The following is a 27333-nucleotide window of genomic DNA, read 5'->3' as shown; positions in this document are numbered from 1 at the left end:
TATGCCTTGGCTAATCCTTGGACAAGAATTCTGCATGGTTGGTGTATTCTTAAGTGTGTAATTTATTATTACATCTTTTGATGAATATATTTCATTTCTTGTCCAGCTGAACTACTTCACATCCCAATGGAGCAGTCTGAAAGGTTTGCTGCAGACATCTTGTCAGCGTGCTGGGTTGGACTGTACTATTGATGCTCCTTACAGCGGTGCTCTGTGGAAGAACAATGGAACTGTGTATAAAGTCAGAGTGACCCAAGGAGCGAGAGATTTGCCTGCCCCTATCTGTAAAACTCTTACCAACACTCCTGATGTAAGGAAACTTTGTGAGCCTTCTTCTTCTCTGCTTCTCAGGAATGAATGCAACTAATTCCATCAAGAACATTTTTGTCTCTGTATTTTAAATTTCGATAAATTTTTCTCAGTATTATTCTTATGAGATAATAGCAGTATTAACCCATTAAAAAAAAAGATGTAGAATCGATTCTGATTGGCTGGTGTGAGAGATAGGCATGTCCGGACTATGTCCAGCCTAAGCTGAATTTTAGGTATAGCAGATTTCTTTAAGCATAACCAGGGTTGGATGGTTTCAGCCTGGAAACCATATCTCCACTGTCAGCCAATAAGCATCTAAGCTGTATCCCTTCAAGTACTAAAATTGTCTTTAATTATATTTTAAAGTTTGTCAAATAATCATTGTTTATCATTTATAATTTGTTTTTTTATTAGTTCCTACTTAGTATATATGGTATATTGGTTAATGTAAAATCAGTCAAAAAAAATTTGAAACTGTGCAACAAGTTTGTTACATTACATTGTTTGTTTTTTTTTTTGTTACATTTTTGTTTTCTCTGTATTCTACATTTCAGTGTGTGCTACTGTACAACAGTAACTCCTCTCGAACAGTTATCCAAGCTGTCAATGGGAAGATGTATCCATTCTCTCTGAATTACAGCACAGTTTCATTGGATGTTCTTTTAAAACTGAGTGAGTGACGATTGGCTGAAATGACTGATGACATGATGAAGTCCGCTTTATTATATTACATCATATTTTGTCGGCAACAGACAGTAATCAAAGATCTAAAAGTCAAAATTTGGCATTAGGAGTTATAAATTTTTGTATTATCTGTTTTACCTTCTGATCCTCTCATTAACTCCAAAGATAAGCTTCACAGCTTTTTTTCTTTAATTTTTTTTTTAACATCTTGAAAACAGTCAAGTGTAGCAAACGTTAGATGAATCAGTAGCAATAATTTAGTCTTCAGGTTTATGATACTTGTATATAAGTGAATGATATCAGTGATGTTATATCTGTTGTTTTTTTTACCTACAGATCCCGTGCGTAAGACAAAAGAGAAGCTTTTTCGCCTGATGATAGCATTACCCCGGTTTCTAGAGGTGAAAGGATTGGTTCAAAGGCTCTCCATATCTGGGGGCTCACTGACTTTGTCACATCCATCAGTAAGTACTCAATGAATAGGCTGGAGCAACATGTGATGAAGTACTCATTGATTAGGCTGGAGCAACTTATGATGAAGTACTCAATGAATAGGCTGGAGCAACATGTGGTGAAGTACTCGATGAATATTCTGGAGCAACTTGTGATGAAGTACTCAATGAATAGGCTGGAGCAACATGTGATGAAGTACTCGATGAATATTCTGGAGTAACGTGACGAAATACTCCATGAATAGGCTGGAGTAACATGATGAAATACCCAATGAATAGGCTGGAGCAACATGTGATGAAGTACTCGATGAATATGCTAGAGTAACGTGATGAAATACTCCATGAATAGGCTGGAGTAACATGATGAAATACCCAATGTGTAGGCTGGAGTAACATGTGATGAAGTGCTCAATGAATAGGCTGGAACAACATGTGATGAAGTGCTCAATGAATAGGCTGGAGCAACATGTGTTGAAGTACTCAATGAATAGGCTGGAGCAACATGTGATGAAGTACCCAGTGAGTAGGCTGGAGGAACATGTGATGAAGTACTCAATGAATAGGCTGGGGCAACATGTGATGATGTACTCCATGAGTAGGCTGGAGTAACCTGTAAAGAAGTACCCAGTCAGTAGCCTGGAGTAATATGTGATGAAGCTCTCAGTGAAATAGGCTGGAGTAACAAGTGATGCATTTGTTGGAGATTGCTCTGAGTTTAACAGAATATTTTTTCAGCCATAGAGCATTCCAAACCAACTTCTGAGTTCGCTCCATTTAGAAACCTGACGGGGTTTACCATTTACCATTAGCACTTTAATATAAATATTACCTGTCAAAGATGTCTCCACGGCAATATGTTGGGCCTGTTTTTGACCTTTTGTTATGTCGATTGTCTGCCAGCACAATTCAGATTGGTTATTTCCAAGCCAGAGTGGGCTCAGTACTCATATCCTGATATAAGTGACTGCATATTAACAAGGGTAGATAACTGCATGAGTAGTGTCCTCTGAGGCCATCTTGTGATTATTCTTGGCATTTTTGGACAGATTTTGAACAAATTATATACTGTCCAAATGCATGTAGTTTACTTCTGGTGACACAAGGTATAAATTATGCTTGACCATTTCACCATTACTGTGATGGACTCACTTAAAGGTCACAAGAAATTTGTCATCAAAGATACTTACATTGTGTTTTTGGATGTTTATACCAGACAGCACATTCCACCAGAGAAGAGGCAGGGCCAAGTAACAAGACATCACCTACCAGTGTACAGAAGATCATTGAAGGGGACATTGAAGATCTGTCAGTCAAAAATGCGGTTGAGAGTCTTGATGGAGGTGAAGACAAAGACCAGTGGCTAAGAGAGGATGACAATCGCATTGACAGTGAGCTTGACAAGGATAGGGCATGGTCTGACAGGATTGACAGCTTGTGGGCTCGAGAGGGGAGGGCTCAAGTGGCTGTGAAAGGACAAGGGGCTGACTTAAAAGAGGCGCCACATGTCTATCAAAATTTGCAACAAGAAGAGGAGGAGCCTGGATTGACCAGAGATGAGCAGGAATTACAGCAGGCTATTGGGTTTCTGTATGGTGATTCCAACCAGGCTCAGTCTGGGAGAAGGACAGTCAGCAGAACTGCTACTCCATCAGTATTCATGAAAGCTGAAAATTCATTTCAAAGCCTGAAAGCTGTAGACAGTTTTCCTGTCAAAGAGCATGAAGAGAATGAAGAGAACAACAAATTAAAAAATCAAAAGCTTGTGTTTCAGTTCAGCAGGCCTTATTCAAAGGAAACATTCAAGAGGCATGAACCGCAAGAGGTAGGTAAGAGGCATGAACCACAACAGGAAGCCAGAAATCATGAACCTCTAAAGGAATCCAGAAGGCATGAGCCGCAAGAGCCAGCTAGGTGGCATGACTCCCAGGAGGCAGTTATAAGACATGATCGACAGGAAGCAGCTAGGACGCACAAACCACAGGTGGCAGCTAGGAGTCTTGAACAGCAAGAGGAAGCTAGGAGTCCTGAACCGCAAGAGGTTATCAGTCAGCATGAACCTGCTCCAAATTTGGCACAACCCCCTGAACAAAACTTACATGTAGCTAGACAGATGAAAGGAGGTGAGGGAAGAGAGATAAATCACAAAGAGGAAATGTTGAATCTTGGAAAAGCATCAGTTACTGCTACGCCTAGCCATAATCCAAGGCCAAAGAAACACAGGATAATGAAGAAAAAGTTCAACCAGCCCGAGAGAGCTAAAGGGAACAAGCCAGGCCAGGTGAGTGTACATTAGGACTGTGTATGTACGAGGCTACATGTACATGTAACTTGACCTTACATGATGCATTATTCAAGGTAATCTGATTTGGACTTGAGTAATGCAAGATTTTGGGCGAATCCTGTTTGACCTTGCATAATGCAAGAATGCCAAGGAATCCATGTTAATAAAGAAGTCAGAAAGACAAAATGTACATATATATGTGATTATTATTAAGTCATCATGTCAACCATCAGTGTGAGAATATGGCTCTTATGTCATCATATCGGTATATGTAATCTGCCGGAAGTTCAATAGAAGGGCCTTAGATATCCATATTAATGCTATATAAACAGTGTTAACTTATGGCCTTCTGTTTGTCTCAACCCGTTACAGAAATCAGAAAGGATAAGTAAGTGAATAATGGTTTATGAATTGATAACCTCTTTACATCTATGTCAGTAGACTGAATTACGACAGTAAGAAATGTTAGACCCCCACAACCCCCCCCACCCCACCTGCTGCTGACTCCAAACTTAGTTGGAGAAACCGGCTGGAACATGGGGTCTAGATTCTAACCCTGCCCTGGACAGGGAATTTGTAGATTCCCTTCAACCTCATTGCTTATGCAGTCAAGATTGTAGTGGGCATTTCCTGATGCTCATGCAGTGGATTGCGCAGTCTAACATTCATTAAAACATTTATGTTGGTGTGCATATTTATATATTAGGTGGTAATGTTCATCAGTAACTTGCCAAACGTCTGTTGCTTTTCTGGATACAGTTGCTCTCATTGATACAGTTGTGCGTTGGACATTGCTATCCGGCCACAGTTGATCTCACGGATACATTGGCTATCCTTTAAAGAGTTACTCTAATGGATACAGTTCTGTTACTTTCAAGGATAAAAGGTTTCTCATAGATACTTGGGCTGTCGTGTCAGGCACAGCAGCTGGCATAGACACAACTGATGCCACAACCACAAGCACCATCAACGATACAGAAATATTTAAACGTTGTTGTGGAATTTTGAGAGCATCAGCAAGAGTGACATTTTATTTGTGTAAATTATACAAGTGTAAATGTCATTTCTATGAGTCTTCTCTTCTCAGAACTAATGTGACTTTATTCTCAGTTAAATTTGTATCCCCTCATGTCCCCCCCAAAATGATATTATTTAATGAATTGAACTTAATTAAGTGCTTCAGGCGAACATGCACTTTTGTTTCCCTTATATATCATGTTTGGTGACTTTGTTGTGCGCAGAGGAGGTTACTGATGGCGAACTCATCTATACACAAACAATACTTGACTAACCTGGAGGAGCATGCTGCACAGCTTAGATCACGCTCTGCTGCCAGACCAGGTGAGGCCATGATTACAAGTATGTCCACTGAGGGTAACCCGACTGGACTAAATTTATGTGTTGCTTCAGGATGAAGGGTGTATAAAGCTTTTTCTGTGGCTTGTGATCTTAAGAAGGGGGAATACCAAGAAACACCCCCATATACTGGGTAGTTCAGACCCTACAAGTATGAGAAGGGGGAATACCAAGAAATGTACCCACATATACTGGGAAGTTCAGACCCTACAAGTATGAGAAGGGGGAATACCCAGAAACGTACCCACATATACCGGGAAGTTCAGACCCTACAAGTATGTGAAGGGGGAATACTCAGAAACACCCACATATACTAGGTGGCTCAGACCCTACAAGTATGAGAAGGGGGAATACCCAGAAACGTACCCACATATACTGGGAAGCTCAGACCCTACAAGTATGTGAAGGGGGAATACTCAGAAACACCCACATATACTGGGTGGCTCAGACCTTACAAGTATGAGAAGGGGGAATACCCAGAAACCCCCACATATATTGGGTAGTTCAGATCGTACAAGTATGAGAAGGGGGAATACCCAGAAACACCCACATATACTGGGTAGTTCAGACCCTACAAGTATGTGAAGGGGGAATACCCAGAAACGTACCCACATATACTGGGAAGTTCAGACCCCACAAGTATGAGAAGGGGGAATACGCAGAAATGTACCCACATATACTGGGTAGTTCAGACACAACAAGTCTGAGAAGGTGAAATATCCAGAAACACAGCCACATGTACTAGGTAGTTCAGACACAACAAGTATGAGAAGGGGGAATACCCAAAAACACAGCCACATGTACTAGGTAGTTCAGACACAACAAGTATGAGAAGGGAGTCAAAATTGTGCGTTCAAGTTCATTGCTTGTAGACATCAAGTATGAAAACTAGCCGAGTCCATGCAGAATTTTTGCATTTTTATCAATTTCTTTAATTTCACTGATCATTGGTACGTGTATACATGCAATTTGTTAGCTGCGGTAAATAACCTAAAATTTCCCCAATGGCTTAGTTTCACATATTACCTGTTCAGTTGATATTACAGTGTGGGAACTTAACCTTTTGAGATAGTTGCTCTGAGGTCAGGTGATTTTCAAAAACTGGTGGCCCTCATAAACATTGACTTGCCACAAAATCAAGTAATCCTGGAACATGAATGGACAGTGAAATGAAGAATAATGATTCTGCAGTGAGTTCTTTATAATATGGCTTGTGTGTAAGGGCAACCATCAGAGACATTTTGCTAGCCCACCTGTGTTTTCACTTGCTCAGGGTAAGTGAGAATATGTTAAGTTCCAGCACTGCTTAGAGAGCCAGTGAGGTGATGAACATGAAACCAACTCTGGCTGGCTCAGTAACACCTATATTAAAGCCAGCAGGTTTGTCAGGTTCTCAGGTTTTGGTTACTGTGGGCAATCCAGCCGTCCTCCACCCCACAACCTTGCACACCTGGCAGCTGGCTTGTTAGGTACTCAGGTTTTGGTTACTGTGGGCAATCCAGCCGTCCTCCACCCCACGACCTTGCACACCTGGCAGCTGGCTTGTTAGGTACTCAGGTTTTGGTTACTTTGAGCAATCCAGCCGTCCTCCACCCCATAACCTTGCACACCTCGTAGCTGGCGTGTAACTGAGATGTGCTGAGACCAAAAGAGAAAAAAAAAGATCAAGTAAAGAAAATAAATCTAAGGTGAATGAAGTAAATGCTGGATCTTCAATATTTTCATTTTTTTTTGTTCTTTTCCACAGCTGGTAAGAGTGACACTAATGAGCTGACACAAACAATGATGTCGAAAATAAGAGTTGAAGATTCCAGAAATGGCACTTACTCCGGTCTGTGGAAAAAAGTCATTGAGTACTCAGAAGGCAGGACTAGTGTGAGTGAAAATACTTGAAAATAGGTCTCAACATTTCTTTGTCCGTTATATCTCTATAAGTAAATTATTTATTTGATTGATATCTTATGCCATACTCAAGAATATTTCACCTATGCGATGGCAGCCAAAGGGAGGATACTGGGTAGAGCCCAGGGGAAACCCACAACCATCAGCAGGTTGCTAGGAGGCCTTCCCATATAGTAGAATATTGGAATATTGTTCGATGTAAACAGGCATGATCTGGTGCCATTATTTAAGAGCCAATTAACCACTTTTTGCTAATAACAGATTTATTCATATTCTTTATAACAGCTCGCAGTTATTTTTGATTTAAAAATGTGAATGAAGCAAGTAAAGTTTACAGTCTTTGTTCAAGTTCTCAGCTGAAAGCTGTTTGTATTACGTTAGGATGTTTGTCAAATATTTAACGAAGTACAGTTCTTTCCTCAGAATTCACTTCATAAGTGTTCTGTATTGTTTATTTCATGGTTCTTTGCTGTGCTAGACAATGTGTGTGTCACAGTAACGTGATGGCATTCAGTCCTCATGGACAGAGAATGCTGGTTATCCAGGTTACCAAATTTGATGCAAACGATGGTTTCGTTCGCGTGTCGGTTACATGGAGTGTAATTGTGCAGATCAATAAATTGGTTGTGCTGATATGTCCCCGGAGCATCCCCACAAACACAGCGCTTGAACTGCGCAATGCTCAACGGGTGTATTAGAGTTACCCACACAAGGTCATTGGTCATCCTCAGCAGGAGCTACCACAAAGTAAAGGTCATGTCATTTGTTAGAACTACCTTTTCCCAGGTTGCTTTAATGCTTGTCCATTGGCAAAAAACAAGCGCTAATACGACTGTGAACGAAAGCTGTTGTTGGTGTCATAATGCTGCAAAGTGTTCTATTAAACTTGAAATCCGTGCCATTATGCATTAAATGCAGTCACCAGCTTTCCGTTCTGGGTCAGTGCATTTGCGCCAGACTCCTGTCATTTGTGGCGTGAAGTCCAGTCTACAAACCACCTATTAACTTCATGACGACGCATAGGTAACTTCTGAGAAGGCTTCGGCGTTAAAACAAAATATGAAAACTTTTGGCTAAGAAATGACTATTTGACTTTCAGTTACATTTTCCCGCCATGAGCATGTCCACTACATGTCTCCTTTGTTATGTACACAACACGTGCAGGCGGCATTATGTATATGTATTGGGCTCTTGGTGAGCAAGGTGACAGTCAATTTGAACAGAACTTTCACTAGTCAACAACTTTCCATGAACTGGTCATGATTAACCTTCCCTCGTGTCCCTCGTATATTATTTCACCCGGTGGACGAAATCATTTTATCAGACAGGGATGGTGAGGGCTCCATAAGCCAGTTGGATATTGCATACACTACAAGAACATGTAGCTACCTGTGAAAGAAAATTAAGATAGGAATATAACACATGCTGGTCTGGCCTCCAAAGCCATGTAATGCTCAGTGTATGACAAATATGCTTTATAGTGGCTTCCTGATCCACCCTGATCCATGCTGATCACCCCTCATACGGTAGCCCCTGATGTAGCCATTGTGATATCTATGATGGCGGACTGTACTGCAATACAACCTACTTCATATGCAAATTAATAGGCTTTGCCAAAATTATTGTAAAGAAAAGGAAAAAAATTTGCAAGGACGTACTGTTGATGACTTTATTAGCCATATGTTCACATAACCAATTCGCAAACGATTGGTTTGTTTTCGTGTCATGGCGAAACTGAATGATTGGTTATTCAAGGCTTAAAACCCGTAACTGATTTTTGAGTTATGTCAACCATCCAATTTTCATGGCCTGCTGTATCCAGATGCAAAGCCAGGTGCTTGACAAACAGGAGAGACCAAACTCAGGCAAGTGACCTACAGATGCTAAACTGATCTCTTATTTGCATTAAGCGTGTTTTCTCCTGTAGACTGCTAGACGATTCCGTCATGCGTTCACACACCACAGGAGTGGTCAGCAGAGTTTTGACCATTACTGGAGGATACTGAGACCCCTTTTTGTGGAGGAGACAGAGCGGGTGAATGCACACTTTAACCTGCTTACATTTGGTAAGTGTATTTAGTGAAGGAATTCATTTGTTCGGCAAACAATGAAAATGTGAGTTTAATTGTGGAACATTAACCAAAAAAAACAATCGGTTATCTTGATTTGCTGTTCTGATTAATATAAATAAGAATTTCAGTGTTTTTGTGCTGATAGTGTTTAAACCATGAAAAACCATGAAAAACTTGATACCAGAATATTTGTGTAGCTGTGTGCGTTTCTATGGTTGGCACATGCTTTGTGAACTGGCTCCTAGATGGGTGTGTTTTATTTAGTGTACTTCTGAAGTTTGTGTGGGGGTATGTGGCATTCAGTGAGAACTAGCTGTGTGCAGCATGTTTATTGACATTTTGTCCAGTGTTGTGTACATGGGTTCTTTACTTATTTTTCTAAGCTTTCTGAAGTTTTTGGTAAGTATATGTATGAGCTATAAGTATATGTGTGAGCTATCTGCTTTATTTCTGTCAGTTAAACCTGAAAATAAACAGCTCACATTAACTTTTAGTGTTGTTTTTGCAGCACTGTCTGGTAGTGCATCTGTCATTTCTCCTTCATTTCTTGGCTGCTGTTTGAGATCAGTTCTAGTCTCATTTCCACTGATATAATAGAGTTTACTACTGTGTTTGATGCTGGCTTCTGAGCATGGAGTTAATGAATCTCTGCATAGTGATGGATGTTAACTGTACTCTCAGCCAATAATCGTAAATTGCTACATTTTATAGAAATAATATATCTTGTTTCTGGGCTTAAAAAGTTTGTTGGATCCACATCTTGTATTTTTAATAAGATTTTCTGTTACTCTAACAATGATGAATTTTTTTCATTATGATATTGTCCTTTCATCATTTGGATCAGATGCTGCATTTAACATAATTCCTAGTAGTGAAACTTGCATGTTGCTTCCAAGTGCCAGCACTAATTTGAACATGCTTTATAACAAGTAACTACAAATCCTTACGTAGATTATCATGAATGTACAACTGCAATCAGCATTATTGAAGAGTGCTCTGGAAGTATGTGGGAAGGTCTGTCAGCAAACTGCGGATGGTTGTAACTTTCCCTTGGGCTGTGCCCAGTTTCTTCCCACCATAATGCTGGCCACAGTCGTATAACTGAATATTCTTTAGTGTGGTATAAAACACCAGTTAAGGAAATAAATATTGAAATAATCAAATAAGCACATTTAAGATTACATGTGATTAACTTGTAGTTACGTGTATGAATAAGCCTGTGCTATAGTGTGTTTTTGGCACCAGTAAAGGATATTTTAAATAAAATTTTGTGGTAAGGAAAACTACAGATAAAGGAAACTACAGACATTAATATTATATTGTATAACAACTGATATTTGTTATTTGGCATAAACTGGAGTTCCAGCTTAGTCCATATTTTTTCTTGACAGGAGGTGAAAGTCAGAGTTTGCTAGGTCTGAAGGTGTCCAGCAGTTTCCCAGCATCTACTGTAGTATCTGTCATGTCATCTGTACATCAGACTACTGTAGCTAGTCAAAGGTATTGCTTACAGTTAAATGCTTACGGTTGTTAATGAGATAATGTCGTGCAAGTCGTGGTTTTGTGGTTTAGTGTGCTTGCCTTTCAATCACTTAGACACAAGAAATGTGGGTTCGAACCCAACTGGCTGCTTCGGTGGCATAGTGGTTAGAGCATCCGCCAAAAAGTCTGTAGACCCTGGATCAAACCCAGATCAGGTCATACCAAAGACTTTAGAAATTGTAATTCTTGCTGCCTTGCTAGCTGCTCTGCACTCCGAGGCCTGAGAAAGGAAACAGGACAGGTTGGCCCAGTGTTAGTGTAATGTGACTGGGTGGGGTGTCATGTCTGTTGTCTTCAGCATGATACCTCAGTGGCAGCATGGACTCGCCCTGCCACAAGAAGACACAGTATATGTACACACTCCTTATCGTCATATGACTGAAAAATTTTTGTTAAACCCCAAGCATTCATTCATTCCTTCATTCATTCAATCCCATCTTGGGTTCCTGGGAATTTGTATGAACAGTTAAAAGTTTTTTGAAAGACTGCTTGTCTTTCACCTGTATGACATGCACATCAATATGTTATATTTTGGAAAGTTTTTCTGTTTCTTGCCAAAGGTTGGTGGTTTACTTCACCTTCTCCATAAAACTGTCACCATATAGGTGATAAATTTTTGAGATTGGTGCTAAATGGTAGTCAGATAAATCAATGAAAGCTTAGTACCAATCAAAACTTTCAATACATAAAGAGTTCCCTAAACACAGATGCAAGATTTGATTGGATCTGCTGTGAAGGGCAGTGAGGAGGCCTTTTTTCAGATCTGTTCACATGACCAGTATTTAAACCAGACCTGTTGTCTTGTCAGTTTTAAGGCAACTCGGGTATTTGTTCGTTCACACTGTCAGATTTAAGCCAGTTCATAAAATACTGTAGCAATGTCATAATGAAAATGTTCATCCGAGGCATTTGACCCAGTTACTGTTCATGTGGCACAGATAAACCTGCTCAAACCCTTTAAGCTTTAAGCCACGCCACTTTCTGGGGCAAATAACCAGATTAAATGCCCCTCCTTTGTGTCCACACAGGCATTTAAACCAGCTTAACTTTGCTCATTTGGACGGGGTGTAGTATAAATGGCACAGTTGTGGATCAGATTTCAGGGAGATTGGTTTCTGTCCAAAGAACCAGAAGGTGTGATATCCCGTTAACCTGCCAACTATTGTTAAATGACTTTAAATATTGCCCTGTTGCACATTTTGTCTAATTCTGAGAGTTCTACATACATTCATCTGTTGTGAGGTTTGTTTGTTCTACTAGAAATGGTATCTACACGTACCATGTAGATACACTCACCAGATAGATACACATACCATGTAGATACACTCACCAGATAGATACACATGCCATGTAGATACACTCACTAGATACATGTAGATACACATACCATATAGATACACTCACCAGATAGATACACATACCATGTAGATACACTCACCAGATAGATACACATGCCATGTAGATACACTCACTAGATACATGTAGATACACATACCATATAGATACACTCACCAGATAGATACACATGCCATGTACACACGCGTCATGTAGATACACTCACCAGATAGATAAACATGCAATGTACATGTAGATACACATGCCACGTAGACACATCCCATTCCATGTAGATACTCATGCCACCTGGATACACATGCCAGGTAGATATACAACCCTCAGACACATCCCACATAGACACACATCTCATGTAGATACACATACCATGTAGATACACATCTCATGTAGATACACATGCCACATAGATACGCATCCCGTGTAGTTACACATGCCACGTAGATACATCCCATTCCATGTAGATACTCATGCCACCTAGATACACATGCCATGTAGATACTCATGCCACGTAGATACACATCCCATGTAAACACACATCCCATGTAGACACACATCCCATGTAGATACACATTCCATGTAGTTACACATGCCACATAGATACACGTGCCATGTAGATACACATGCCACGTAGATACACATGCCACATAGATACACATACCACGTACACATACATCCCATGTAGATACACGTCCCATGTAAATACACATGCCACGTAGATACACATGACAAGTAAATCGCACAAGATCATGAGTGTCCTGTATGTTGTAGGAAGTCCATGAAGACGCTGAATAGAGAGAACTACATATTACTGTTGAATGACATAGCTCCAGATGTACTCAGTGACCTCCAACAGCTGCCTGAACTCTTCAGGTTCCAGGTACATTAGTGTGTTAAAAATCATCATGAGTTGACGGGAACAACGAAATATAAAAGCTTATTTTTGTGCTAATCTGCAGGTTTTTTCACAATCTTTCTAGCTCTTTTGGGCCTGGGGAGTGAGAAAGCATGTCTACGTTACACGTGCCTTACCACTCTTTTTCACTTTTTTGGCAACTGTCACCCCTTCCTCCCTCAACCCCTAACTATCCTGTTCGACAACCAATGCTAATTTTCAAATAATAAAAGAGTAAGAGAACTTGATCCACTGCTTGTTTGTTTAAATGGTAAATTAAAACCAGTTAGTAATCGTTGCCTATCTATACCCTTAGGTCAGTGATGCACTCTCATGCTCCCGAAAGTGTCACCTATCCAGTTTGCTTCAGTTTGTGTTTGATCCCAGTTGCACAAATAGCATTAAAGCTTTCAGTTTGTGCTCGATCCCAATTGCACAAATGGCATTAAAGCTTTCAGTTTATGCTCGATCCCAGTTGCACAAATGGCATTAAAGCTTTCAGTTTGTGCTTGATCCCAGTTGCACAAATGGCATTAAAGCTTCCAGTGTGTGCTTGATCCTAGTTGCACAAATGGCATTAAAGCCTTCAGTTTATGCTTTATCCCAGTTGCACAAATGGCATCAAAGCTTTTAGTTTGTGCTTGATCCCAGTTGCACAAATGACATTAAAGCTTTCAGTTTGTGCTTGATCCCAGTTGCACAAATGGCATTAAAGTTTTCAGTTTGTGCTTGATCCCAGTTGCACAAATGGCATTAAAGCTTTCAGTTTGTGCTTGATCCCAGTTGCACAAATGGCATTAAAGCTTTCAGTTTGTGCTTGATCCCAGTTGCACAAATGGCATTAAAGCTTTCAGTTTGTGCTTGATCCCAGTTGCACAAATGGCATTAAAGCTTTCAGTTTGTGCTTGATCCCAGTTGCACAAATGGCATTAAAGCTACCGCCTGTTGTAAGCCATAAAGCTGACTGTACAATCTCTAAAAACAAGTTACTTCATTTGCACAATGGAATTGAAAAGGTGATTGGTGAGTTGGAATCATAATCATAAGCTGAATTTAACTTGTACATAATCATTGTTCATGTAAATTGGCATGGTACCAATCTTCACTGTTCATATGCCATGCCAGTGTGCATGGTTTCCAATAAAGCAGCACATGTACAAACAACTGTGTATACATTTTTAACATTGGTGTTGGATGGTTAGTATGTGTATTGCATTAAATTGCATTTTGGTTCTGATTTATAGGTCCTGGGGGTGGAAATATTCACCAAATTACTGTCGCTGAGAGAGACATTTTTGTTTTATTTGGGCCATTGGTTGCTGCTGGCCCGCACCACCATCTTGGAGGTCCCAAGCCCAGAGCTGCTAAAACTGGCCTATAGCACCCTACACCCCAATCCCCAGGAAAATTCAGCCTCACCCATAGAGACGGTGAGACATGGATATGCTGTGCCTTTCAGAAACAGTGATAACATTCAAAGTTTTGAAATCTTGCACACATCTTTTTCAAGATGTAAACTGGTGGTGGCATAATGTTCATGCCACATCAGTATTTACAGAGTTTCCACTGTGGAGGTAATTACAGGTTCACAGAGGGGGCTTTCGAGGCCAAGGTGATTAGGAGGTCTAGAATTTTGACGCTAATCCGGGAATCGCTTGGCGCAAAGACTCACTCCAGGCTTGTCTACAAGAATCCACATAGAGGAAGGGTTATTGCTTTCCTCTGAGGCGTTCACAAGGAACACAGTGAATTCTGTTTTAATGTACATCACTTGGAAACGATCATGGCCATTCAGTTTTAACTTCCACTGGTTGAATTTGTTCCAAACTCCTTGATTGGTTGAATCAGGAAATTTGAGCCTGTGGCACAGGACACAATCATCGAACAATAAAAAGTCATGTGAGAACATAGCCATGACAACCGCTGCAGTTGTGTTCACCGAGCACTCAAAAGTATTTTAAATCAATTTAACAGTCTTTGTTAGTGTTAGATATACACCTAGTATATTCAAGGTTGCACTTAACATTCTCAATTATGATAAAAATAAAAGCACAGCGGAAGATTATACCAGTGTTTACAAAAGCAGCAGACACGTACTGGCACTGTTTGGGGAAGAAACAGGTCTTTTCCTTGGTATGTCTTCGGCAAAAAAGCAAAATGTTGATCCCGAAATGGCCTTTTGCAATGGGAAAGGGACCACAGAGACAATTTTAAGTTCGTGTTTTATGATTTGACGGATAAGGCTGTGTTGGCAATCTGCCAGATATGCCAGAAACATTGCAAGAAGATTAAAAAATCATATGATGGCAAAATTGTCATGGATGTGGTGTCATTCGGACAGAAGGCACGTGCGACCCCCTGAAGCCAAACCTACGATGGCACATCAATTCTGATGGTCATAGAAGTGCACTGAGTACGTGATTGGCGGGCCATTTTGTAAAAAGCAGAAAAATCGCAACAGTAAAACACCAATGAAATAAATAAATAATACAAGTTACCTTAAGTCCTCAACCATTTTGTATAGAAAGTGTATAGTTTGTCATATTTTTAGAGTTTGAGTTTAGAAAATATCCTTTCCTGAAAGTTTGGAAACTTCATTTACACAGTGAGATTATTTCAGTTGATAAATTTCATTTAACTTAGACCTACATGTAAACTAAAGTTTAAAATTTCAGGTGTGAAGAAAAGGCTGAGGATTAATGATTTTGGTATAGATTGCATTTGTCCAAGCAAATGATGCTTTTTGAGCTTTGGATTCTTGCAGTTTGACCTTGGAAATCTTAACGGATTCTTCAAGAAATTTCGAAATTCTAGTCCTGGTTAGCATGCTGGTGCGGCTCAATGTCGTCGTAAGTTCAAGTCTAGCTCATGCTGGCTTCTTCTCCAACAGTATGTTGGAAGGTCTGCCTGCATCCTGCGAATGGTTGAGGCTCTGCCTGGTTTTCTCCCACTATAATGCTGGTCATTGTCGCAGAAGTAAAATATTTTTGAGTACGGCGAAACACCAATCAAATGAATAAATAAATAGGTTTACAGATATTATTTTCTCGAGATGCAGGTATCACATTCTCACTGTGATGTTTTTGTGAAACAACTGGCATAACAACTCCAAACTTTGTAAGGCATAAAAATTTTGAGTGATTGTTAACATGCAGTGAGTACATGTACAGGACATTTGTTTGTCTTCTTAAAGAAATGCAAAAACCTACAGTGAATTTATGTTGTACATGTACATGTGTAGACTATTATTACAGGGATTCATCGAGGAAGCCATACGATTGGTGGGTGGTTCTGTGCAAAATATCCAGATATTGGCCGGGGTTCATCACCATGGTTACAGACCTGTCAGTCAAAGGCGACTGGTACGGGTTGACATTGACACTTTACAGAGAAGGGTAAGTTGAAATTAGTTAGCATATCAGATATTACAAATATGCAAAGAGTGAGGGTTTATTGTAGACATTCCAGCTTCCTCCACCATAATTCTGACCGCCATTGTACATAAAGTAAAACAATTCTTGAATATGACATTTAAATCAATAAACTAAATAAAGGTTTATTTGCTTATGAAAATCTTTTTGTCATGGATCATGGTTTGCATTTGGAGCAAGCAGCTGTGCTTTGGATGTCAATTGTGTTGCTTTCCAGTTTGTGTCTGTCCACATGAATGGCCATTTTGTTGATTTTAAGGCTGCATGTAATTTGGTAATACCACTCTAGTGTTGACCTTGCCAGATAAACTGGCTACAGATCTTTTCTAGGAAAAATTTGCCAAGTTTTGTTGTGCAGAAAGTTTACCTGGGCTCATTCATGTGTAATGTTAATGTTGATATTAATTTTATTGATTGTAAATTTGTTGTGACTACAATGTTCATAGGTCGTCCTGGATTGCGAGAAAAGGTCAGGTGACCTCCAGTTGAGATCAGATGGTGTGACCTACCTGAGTCACATGACTGACAAGAAAGAGCTGTCCATAACTCCGATTGGTAGAGCAGGCAGTGGGGTGGGACTGGAATTCATACTACAGATTGGTCCATCAGCAGCTGAAAGGTAAATGTATATGACATTTGAATTTCTGATAAATGCCTCCTGGATGCAATGAGCTAATTTGTCTTCCCATATAAGAATCTGAATGTATTAATTATCCTTAATTGCTTGTTTGTAAAAATCTCACCAATGCATTTGCTGTGAGTTTTGAGTTCAAGTCCAGCTCATGCCGGCTTCCTCTTCTTATTTTTTTTTAACTTTTTACTTTCAGGAAACTATTGTTTCTGAAGTACCTGAGTCTGTCCGTGTGGCCAGACATGTGTCCTCATCATGTGGTGTACTTTAACCAGAGCCTTATCTATTACCCTGTGACCACCCCGTCCACCCATCTGTCCTCCAGCAATCTGCTTCCCCAGGCTGAGGCAGACCAGACACAGGTAACATACAGCTGTCTTTACTTTGATCTTACTACTTCTCATTTCTGATATATTGTGATACAATTGTTGGACCAAGGCTTAAGTTTTGGTTTTAAGCTAATTATAGTGTCAACACTTTGTCAGAGTTTATTAAAGAGCAACTTTCAGCGTGATGTATGAACCTTTATAGTTTGATTTTAGAGATAAGCCGCATTGTTGGGTTGACCAGGTCTTCAGAAAAGTATAATGTCGTCAGCCTTCATATTAGTTATGAGAATTATAAGAATAATACCCCAGTTAGCAAACGTTGTCTGGGTGGGGGTTGTCTGGGTGGGGGTGCCGTATCTTGTGGCATTGGCAGCTTTAGTATAAAGGCATTCCCATGAGAGCACTGTATAGTGTACATGTGCAAGTCCATTGGTGATTGTTTGTATAAGCAAGGGTTCAATCAGTGTTAAGGTGCAAACCGTAAATACATAATTACCTCCCTGGAGGTTGACAAATGGCATATAATATGCATCACAGTTAGGTCGTGAAGTTTGTGAAACGCCTGAAAAAGGTCATTTTGTCCAGCGACAGCATGGTGTAACTCTACTCTGTGTCTATTGCCAGATATGGATACACTTAATCTGAACTGAAATTAAATTATCAGTGTCGCCGAACATCTATGATCAATTGGATATTGACTTCCAGTTGAGGATCTTTTTTTCATCATGATCATGTTTTTTTCATTGTACATTGTTGTCTACAACAAAGTTACTTTAATGTCACTCTCTGACAAGGTCCCATTTTATGTAATTTTTCTTGCACCAACTAATATTTTAGCTTATGTCATAGTTGTTCTTGTGTGAATTTGGAGGAGATTAAGAGATTGAAGTAATGACTTCCTCTTGCATTGTTTTCAGTTTTTACTGCAGATGTTTTCCTCAGAGCTTGGCCCTGAGCCTTTCTCATTTATGGAATATAACAGTAGAAAAGGTAAGACTTTATAAAACTTAGCTGAAAGATGATATGATGATATGATGAAGACAAAAGACCTTGCACTGTTTTTGTGCAACTCCAATTACAGTAAACGCTGTTTTCTTCACCAACATACCCAAATTCTTCAACATTTTCAACTGCCTCTGCCACCATTGTTTGGAAATGTTGTGGCAGAACCATGGGATGTACAGAATAATTTGCACAATTTTATGAAGCTTACATCTTAGGTGACACAAACAAATCATTTTATCATCGTTTTCGTAATTATTCTATGCATAATTTCCTCTGAAAAAAGGTTGAAGATTTACAGTATGTACCAAGTCTATCCCAAGATTCCTTGTGTCATATGCCAGGTGTGATATCCATGAAAACCATATGCCACATGTGATATTCATGAAAAGCACACGTCAGGTGTGATATCCGTGGAAGCAACATGCCAGGTGTACCATCCATGAAAGCCATATGCCATGTGCACCATCTACGAAAGCTACATGTCAGGCGTGATATTAGCGGAATCCACATGTCAGGCGTGATATTAGCGGAATCCACATGTCAGGCGTGATATTAGCGGAATCCACATGTTCTCACAATAGCAAGAAGTAGAACTCTTCTGCAAAGGGTTTTGATTATAAAGAAGCAACACATGCATGGAGAGTGGAAACCATTTCATCATGTTATGAAACACACATGTACATGCATGCTCTTAGCGGGCTTTCTAAACATGCATGCTGATACCATAATTAGAGGAGACCTCACTGGCACTGATACTTAAAAAGCTAGATCTCTTCAGCTGTCAAGCCCTTGACCAATGAGATCGCAGTTTTAAATCCAGCTGTTGTTGCTGCATCTGCAGCTGGAGGTTTGTCACGTGCCTGCCAAAGGTGGGTGGATGTATCCAATTTCCTCCGCAGATTGACCTGACTGCCAAAGGTTAAGTGAAATGTTCTGGAGCACCATGTTAAACTCCAGTCAAATAAATAAAGAAATAATACTAACTTGATGGTTGGGTGTGTGGTTGAGATTATTGCGCATGATTCTAACTGATGCCCTTCTCCCACCGGTTCAGTTGTTGCTTCACATGTGCATGTGGCTGATGTATACCCAGATGCTTTGGTTTTCTCCAGCCTCTCAGACTTTCTCCTTCCATGAAAATTTATATAAGTGAAATACCCTTCAATATAGCCTAAAATACCAGTAAAATAATTAAATAAAATAGGTTAACTTGAGTTTGAGTTGTACTTGTAGGGTTGTTGATATCCAGCCTGACCGCCAAGTACAGAAACAGCACATTTGTGTCCCTTCAAGAGGAGAAGACCCTGGCAGAACAGTTATATAAGGAATTAAAGGCAGAGAATTTACACAATGTTGCAATCTGCGTTTTGGACATCAACAGGGATTTCACTCAGAAAATGGTTAAAAGTCCTGACTTTCTACGATATCAGTTCATTGGTGAGTACACAGATACATCATCTAACGGTATGTCTTCCATGACATTGGCCACTGAGCTGTGTCTTTTGTGTCACTTGCCACGAATTGGTCTGTCTTGTATGTCACTTGCCACTTGGTGTGTCTTCTGTGTCACTTGCCACGAATTGGTCTGTCTTGTATGTCACTTGCCACTTGGTGTGTCTTCTGTGTCACTTGCCACGAATTGGTCTGTCTTGTATGTCACTTGCCACTTGGTGTGTCTTCTGTGTCACTTGCCACGAATTGGTCTGTCTTGTATGTCACTTGCCACTTGGTGTGTCTTCTGTGTCACTTGCCACGAATTGGTCTGTCTTGTATGTCACTTGCCACTTGGTGTGTCTTCTGTGTCACTTGCCACTAATTGGTCTGTCTTGTATGTCACTTGCCACTTGTGTGTCTTCTGTGACACTTGCCACTAGGGTACATGCATGTCCTGTATGTCACTTGCCACTAGGGTACATGTATGTCCTGTATGTCACTTGCCACTAGAGCACACTCTGTATGCCACTTGCCAGTAGGGCACATTCTGTATGTCACTTGCCACTAGAGCACACCCTGTATGCCATGTGCCACTAGAGCACACCCTGTATGCCACTTGCCACTAGGGCACACTCTGTATATTACTTGCCAATAGGGCACACCCTGTATGTCACTTGCCACTAGGGCACATCCTGTATGTCACTTGCCACTAGGGCACACCCTCTATTGCACTTGCCACTAGAGCACACCCTGTATGCCACTTGCCACTAGGGCACACCCTGTATGTCACTTGCCACAAGGGCACACTCTGTATATCACTTGCCAATAGGGCACACCCTGTATGTCACTTGCCACTAGGGCACATCCTGTATGTCACTTGCCACTAGAGCACACCCTGTATGCCACTTGCCACTAGGGCACACTCTGTATATCACTTGCCAATAGGGCACACCCTGTATGTCAGTTACCACTAGGGCATATCCTGTATGTCACTTGCCACTAGGGCACACCCTCTATTGCACTTGCCACTAGAGCACACCCTGTATGCCACTTGCCACTAGGGTACATGCATGTCCTGTATGTCACTTGCCACTAGGGCACACCCTCTATTGCACTTGCCACTAGGGCACACCCTCTATTGCACTTGCCACTAGAGCACACCCTGTATGCCACTTGCCACTAGGGTACATGCATGTCCTGTATGTCACTTGCCACTAGAGCATACCCTGTGTGTGATGCCTGGCTAGAGTGAACTTTTTGTGTCCATACCTAGCCTTTTCAACATGGTTTAAATGTTCTAGGTTCATCTGTGTTCCTGAACTTGATGAAGAAGGGCCCCAGGCCTGAGTTTAACCATTTCCTGGGAGAAGTCTTAGCCTCTGCAGTGACCAGCTTTGTTCAGGTGCCTTCTGCTGAGGTAAGTAACAGGTCAGGAGTATGATTCTAGCAGGCTCTTCTCACAGTAAACTGTTACAACCCTGGGTTCTTCACATTTTTCTGCATCAAGTTAGGATACTTGATTGGTATTTAAAAATGCTTCTGTCCTTACTCTGGACATGTCAGCTGTGGATTCCATCGCTGGTAAATCCAAACAAGCCTCAAACTGGTTGAAATTTGAAAAATTCCAACTGCAGCTGCCACGTTTGAATGCATACTCCTCACGGTTCTGGAAACTAGTAATCCCAACCTCAGTGGAAGTTTCTGGTTTGGCTTTACATCATTGCCAGCAGTGGCACAATTCTCAAGAGCTTTAATAGTGTAGCCATACCACCTTGCTATGCTTTAACCTGACAGAAGGCAAGACTCCAGTTAGTTGTGCTCTGAGTTTCCCTGTATGTATTCTTACATATTATCTTATATATCGTATTATTTTTTTGGTCTTTGGCATACCTTGTTAGAAAGAATCCCAAACATAAACATCAAACCATTTTCTCGATGTTTCCCTCCACAGCAATATTAGGCCTTGTTTTGAATGTTTATTGTGGGTCAGCAAAAGGACATTAGTCGTGAGATTGAGCCTAAATAACTCCATGTGCATCACAGGAACTAGAAAGGTCTAACTTGACCAATGGTGGCACTGATATCCCCTGTATGTTTTCCTCACACTGTGGGCGATTGAGTTGAAATTTGTCCAATTTCGACAAGTTTGAGGTTGGTGTGGAGTTACCAGTGATGATGCATGAGTGTACCTGCCTAAAATTGACAGCTCAGACCCATGAATATGAACAGACAATTTTTAATTGGCCATGTCTCCATCTTGGTTGTAATAGTTCAGTATTTCAGCTCAACAGACCTAGAGCACTGTCTGAAAATCTGTGCGCACAACCAGTTGTGCAACAGTGACAATCCACTTTGACAGAGTTGAATTGACACACCTTGTTTGTCATATCAAAACACAACTTTAAAATCTCACAAAAAATGCTAGCTTGCTTTCCAGAAGAAAGACAAAAGGATACTGCGATCAAGCGCATTGTATTATTTCGTTTAAAAGAGCATTTGAAGTTAACATTATGTAAATAGAGAAGAAAGTCTGGTCAACAAAACCCAAGAGAGTGTCAGTACCAGTTTATTGAATTCTGCTGAATTGTGAGACAGCTGTTACTGCAAATCCAGTTGTATGAGTTATCCTTGTAAGTTGCATGTTTTATATTTTTATTGCTGTTGGTTTTCCAGATCTTTTCCTTAGCGATGACGACATTTTTCCCATCAGAGGATTATTACCTGTTTGAGAACAGCCCCAGTGATTACAAGAAAAAGGTAGTTAGGTTATGATTTTTTTTGAAACCGTTATTTAATTTGATCCCTCTCTAAATGATTGCCATGAACAGATTATTTATTGTCAAAAAGTGCAGTTAAGTGGTTTGTTGTTATGTAGTTATGTAGCATTCAGTTGCACATGGTAGTTTTACCAGGGAAGTAGAAAAACGATGAACACCTCGGGTTTTCCAAAGTTTTCTGTGTATAATACCAACACAGAAGGACTTGAGCTCTGCGTTGTAACTTGTCTGCCTTGTGGATCACTTGTGGGACCTGGGCCGGGTCATACCAAAGACTTTAAAAAAATGGTACTTATTGCTGCGTGGCTTGGCTCTCTGCACTGAGAGGTTAGAGCAAGGAAACAGGACTAGTTTTCCCAATATCAGTATAATGTGACTGGGTTGGTTATCATGTCCGGTGCCTTTGGCATACTTAGTGGTGACAGCACTTTGGCAGCATAGGCTCTCCCAGCCACAATATATGTACACATATATATATATATGTGCACATGCTTAATGACTCCTCGTCGTTATACATGTATGACTGAAAACTTGTTAAATACGAAATTAACCCCAAGCATTTGTCTGGCTTGTGGTAAAAGTAAGTGCGCATTCACACCTGTGTTGACCAACCGAGGTTTTTGAGAAATTTAGAAATTAATGTTAACAAAAAAGTGAACTTACTCAAAGTAAGTGCGCATGATGGGATTCTTTTTGAGGCAGATACCCGATTCATGCACATGCTCTGAAGTATGGTATCAAAGGCTCTGTGGTCTCAGAAGGTTTCATTCAGAGTACAAAGGCTCTGACTCGCTGAGATGACTGGACAAGTTGTTCCTCCTTCTATTCCACCACGATGGTTTTACAAATCAGCTTAGAAGAAAGAATTTAGTTTAAGTTTTTAACAGTTTTGAGTTTTGAAGAATCGTCTTGAAAACTAGTCCTTCCTTCCCTGGGACCTCACTTGTGATTTTGGCTACAGCATTCCCGCTAAAGCCCATGCATCATCCTTTAATAACCAATGAGGTTACAGAGTTGACTCCAGCTCGTGCTACATGTAGTTTGGTTGCCAGTAGATTTGTCAGGCATCTGGCGGTTCAGTAGTGATTTACTCCTGTCACTGATTTCCTGTTTTTGTTTAAACCTGGTTACAGTCATCTACATGAAAAAATTCTAGAGTGCATTTCTCACCATAGTAATTATTAAATATCTTTCCATTCTCAACATCAGTTTATGGGGGCAAATCATCCTTTAACCATTTATGAAGGTGCAGAGTTAAAGTTCCTGAGAGAGGTATGTATACATCCTAATGGGTTTCTACAAGCAATTTAATTCAGTTGTATCTGACTAAATAATATTTCAGTCATGTATGAAATATTTGAAGGCCTCAAAAGTTGCCCATTAACTTTTGGATGTCAAATGAAGATACATTTATGATCAACATTTTAGCTTCCAGTGCAAACAACTGGACCAGCCTCAGACAGAGGTACATTTTTGGAAATACTGTGATGGCTTTGTAGTCTGGTACTATGTTTTTTTTATTTTGAAAAGCATGTGAAATGCCACCATATTATGTCTTTAACAATATTGTCAAATACTTGTGAAATTAAGGTGAATTACATGTTAAGCGATTCTACAGTGGTTCAGGCACACTTAAATTGTTTAAAGGAGAACCCCAACGCCTTTATTTCATCTCATATCTTCCCTTGGCACAATATTTTGGCTATGTTAGTATGTAAACTGTGTTTTAAAACATACTGTTCTAACTAGTTCCAGTTAAAAAAACACATTGAAGTTTGACCGTCTGCCTATCTTGTAAAAGTATAGGGATTGTCTGCTGCGGTCTGTGTTGTGCACATATAGAAGCCTCACATGGATGCAGTGTAGTCACAAGGTCAACAGTAGCTCTATGGTAGTGGAGTAGATTTTCTGATTTTTGATTACCAAATTCTACCGTTTTTCTTCTTTTGGCTCATTTGGTCAGCGAGCTAGCGCAGCGTAATAACCCAGGAGTCTCTCACCAGTGCGGTCGCTGTGAGTTCAGCTCCAGCTCCAGCTTCCTCTGCGGTCATATGTGGGAAGGTTTCCTCCCACCATAATGCTGGCCAGCGTCATATAACTAAAATATTCTGAGTTCAGCGTAAAACACCAATCAAAGAAATAAATAAATAAACGATTTTCCTCGTCCATTCTTTTTGAAATATCACATGGAAATCTGAAGAAGTTGAAGCCTGACACCATCGCATTTGGAATGGCTGGCAATGATGTAACAAACCATATCTGGATGTAGAGAAATACCTGTGAATGAATGTGTTGTGTGCTAATAAAATCTCTGCAAAAAGCAAATTGGCGTCGACTGATCAGTTATGTATACTAGGGCTCATCACTTTAGCGACCACAGACCACAGGGGCTCGGGGTACTTCGAGGTTTTCGCCGTGCTCTGAGCACGATTAATGATAAGGTAATTTCCGAAAAAAATCCAAGCATTGTCGGAAAATATGCATAATATAGAGGGGTATTAACAGGTATAAAAACACCAAAAAAATGAAAAATTAAAAAAAAACTCTTGGGCGTAATTTTCTTCATTTGGCTTAGAAACACAATCTTTGTTTTAGAGTTCCTTTTCACGTATCCTTTAATATACTTTTACATAGTTATTTTTTGGCCAAGTACGAAACTGAAGACTTGGCATAAAGTGAAATCTGGTATTAAGTTTTAAGACAGTTTTTGAACAAATGTTCAGCTCTTTTGGGAATTAGGATATATCAGTGAAAAGGGAATTAGTTTTATTATAGCAGAAAATGTTTCTTTGAATTCTGATGTCATCCATATTTGCAGAGTGCTCAGGCTAATGTCAATGTTACAATATCAGCTGAAGTTGTCTCCCTTCCGACTGTGGCCAGTAGCCTGCCATGGAGATTGGTACGAGTGGATGTCAAGAATTTAAGCGTACAGGTACTGGCATAACTGTAACAAACTTACATGTATGCTTAAGTGTAGCAATTTTTCCTATATTCTGGTTGATATAGAGCCACGTATAAAAGAGCTTTTTGTGAAGTTTGGTTAACTACAAATCTAACATAACCATTAGTGACTTAACATACAGCCAGTCTGTCAGCAACTTGCGGATGGACGTGGGTTTCCTCCCTCCATAATGCTGGGTGACATTGTAAAAGTGAAATATTCGTGAGTATGGTGTAAAACACCAATCAAATAAATAAAGTACTAGAGAGGACTCTAGGTTTACACATCATAAGTCAGACTGTGACAAATTTTTTGGACAGTTTGTCATATTCGATTGATTTATCAAGCTTGGGGGAAACCCACAACCATATTCGATTGAAAATATATACAAACTTCAGCATGACAGGTTACAAATCAAGTTTGACGTTTGTGTCATTTTATCCACTTTGAACAAACTTATGGATCCTTCGGTCATGTTTTGCACTTCAACACTTCTGTGGATGTCTTTTTTTGAGTTGGTATTTCAGAATTGAAAAATCGGTCTATGGTTTCACTGAGACATGTTACAGATCGTGTTTGAGTTTTCGGTCCCTTTGACCTCAAAATTATAGCTGTATTTGTTCTGGGCTCTGGTGGTTCTGGCACAAAATCCCAGCCACATCTATAATATTGGCGAGAGCATTTCTACTGAAAACAAGTGATCGTGAAAAGTAAATTTATCAGTGAAATTGTGTATTTTGTTTTGAATAGGTTGATCATCACTTTGACTACAGTTTAGATGGGCACTCAAGGAAATACCAGCAACACTGCGTGGCTCGAAACAAAACCAGCTATGATGTGTTCCTGATACGAGAACAAGATGGCTTTAAAATTCCATACGGAAATTTACATGGTGAGTCCTCTGTGGAACTATCTATATTACACCTTTCAGTTCTATCCCTCCATTTTTTTGGAGACTTGGAAACTCCGAGTTTCTTTTCCAAACCCAAAGCCTTTGTTCAGACTTGGTGGATTTAAGTTGAATTTCTTGTCTCATGCTTTTTCGGGGGATTGCTTTTCATTTATTTTGTTCATCTGTGTCAGGTTGCTTGCTTCTTCAAAACTTCATTTTCATCCAGTATCTTTGATATTGATATATATTGATATTTGTATGCTTTTTCTTGTTTATCAAACTTTCCAAGTATATAAACATACCTTCAAGAAGAAAAAAAGTTGCTAGGAAAGTCCATATTTTTTTTTTAAAACCCTTCTCTGACATTGGCAAAATATTTATTCTCTTTGTGAATTTGTTATATATCCTTTTACCGAATTGACTGATTTTACTGTTTATTTGGGACATCTTTTTGTTTACAGCTATATCTCTGATAGCCCTGTTGAGGATGGGAATTTTACATGAGATTAAATCAGACTTTTATGACAAATTTTTACAGCTGCCATTGTATGAGGATATGGCACCGTGGAACATTGGTAAGATGACAGTCTGGTTTGAGACTGAATAGTTTTGATAATAATAATACCAAAAATAATGATAATAATAATTGACCTAAAGTTTCTCAAGTACATGTCATAAAGCATTACCTTTGGTGCTGAAAATTTTCTAGTTGGAAATCATCTTGCCTTCTAGACAACATTCTGAGCAGATTCTCAACTTAATTTCCACATTTCATGACAGACACATCTATTGAATTTTAATTGTAGAATGTTCAGTTTATATCATTCATGTTGACAGTTTTGCAAGTCAGTGGAATTCCACCTTGCTCAAAGGTTAATGTGCCTCAGAGTTAAATGATGACTTAATTGTGCTAATTAACATTGTGTAGCACTTTTTATTGCTGATGGAAATTAACCCTTCAGTTTCACCAGCATTGCAAACATTTTGATTGTTTTGTTTTTGTTAATTCCACATCATTGGTAGTTTCATACTGCATCTGTTTAC

The 27333-nt window shown here is 39.8% G+C and overlaps 1 protein-coding gene across 3 annotated transcripts in view; it reads left to right on the top strand.

Annotated features, from left to right (window-relative positions):
- LOC135470257 (uncharacterized) overlaps nucleotides 1-27333 on the top strand; it is a 42241-nt gene that overhangs the window by 7037 nt on the left and 7871 nt on the right. For 2 of the 3 annotated variants that reach the window (XM_064749081.1, XM_064749082.1), the window contains exons 1-17: nucleotides 6864-6960; nucleotides 8915-9053; nucleotides 9443-9458; nucleotides 10451-10559; nucleotides 12723-12831; nucleotides 14091-14276; nucleotides 16101-16241; nucleotides 16724-16896; nucleotides 17105-17270; nucleotides 18155-18227; nucleotides 19476-19679; nucleotides 20978-21093; nucleotides 22350-22433; nucleotides 23663-23725; nucleotides 25272-25388; nucleotides 26148-26289; nucleotides 26751-26864. In XM_064749081.1, the coding sequence (XP_064605151.1) occupies nucleotides 9027-9053; nucleotides 9443-9458; nucleotides 10451-10559; nucleotides 12723-12831; nucleotides 14091-14276; nucleotides 16101-16241; nucleotides 16724-16896; nucleotides 17105-17270; nucleotides 18155-18227; nucleotides 19476-19679; nucleotides 20978-21093; nucleotides 22350-22433; nucleotides 23663-23725; nucleotides 25272-25388; nucleotides 26148-26289; nucleotides 26751-26864 (1840 nt within the window). In that variant the 5' untranslated portion in view covers nucleotides 6864-6960; nucleotides 8915-9026. Of the gene's footprint in view, nucleotides 1-106; nucleotides 311-866; nucleotides 985-1332; nucleotides 1461-2661; nucleotides 3727-4970; nucleotides 5071-6832; nucleotides 6961-8914; nucleotides 9054-9442; nucleotides 9459-10450; nucleotides 10560-12722; nucleotides 12832-14090; nucleotides 14277-16100; nucleotides 16242-16723; nucleotides 16897-17104; nucleotides 17271-18154; nucleotides 18228-19475; nucleotides 19680-20977; nucleotides 21094-22349; nucleotides 22434-23662; nucleotides 23726-25271; nucleotides 25389-26147; nucleotides 26290-26750; nucleotides 26865-27333 lie in introns of those variants that run through there. The other variant, XM_064749080.1, reaches the window with a different exon arrangement.

The sequence above is a fragment of the Liolophura sinensis genome, chromosome 7, assembly GCF_032854445.1.
Source record: "Liolophura sinensis isolate JHLJ2023 chromosome 7, CUHK_Ljap_v2, whole genome shotgun sequence".
Taxonomy (NCBI): Eukaryota; Metazoa; Mollusca; class Polyplacophora; order Chitonida; family Chitonidae; genus Liolophura; species Liolophura sinensis.
The sequence above is the reverse complement of the archived record's forward strand: the minus strand, read 5'-3'. Positions and strand labels throughout refer to the sequence as shown.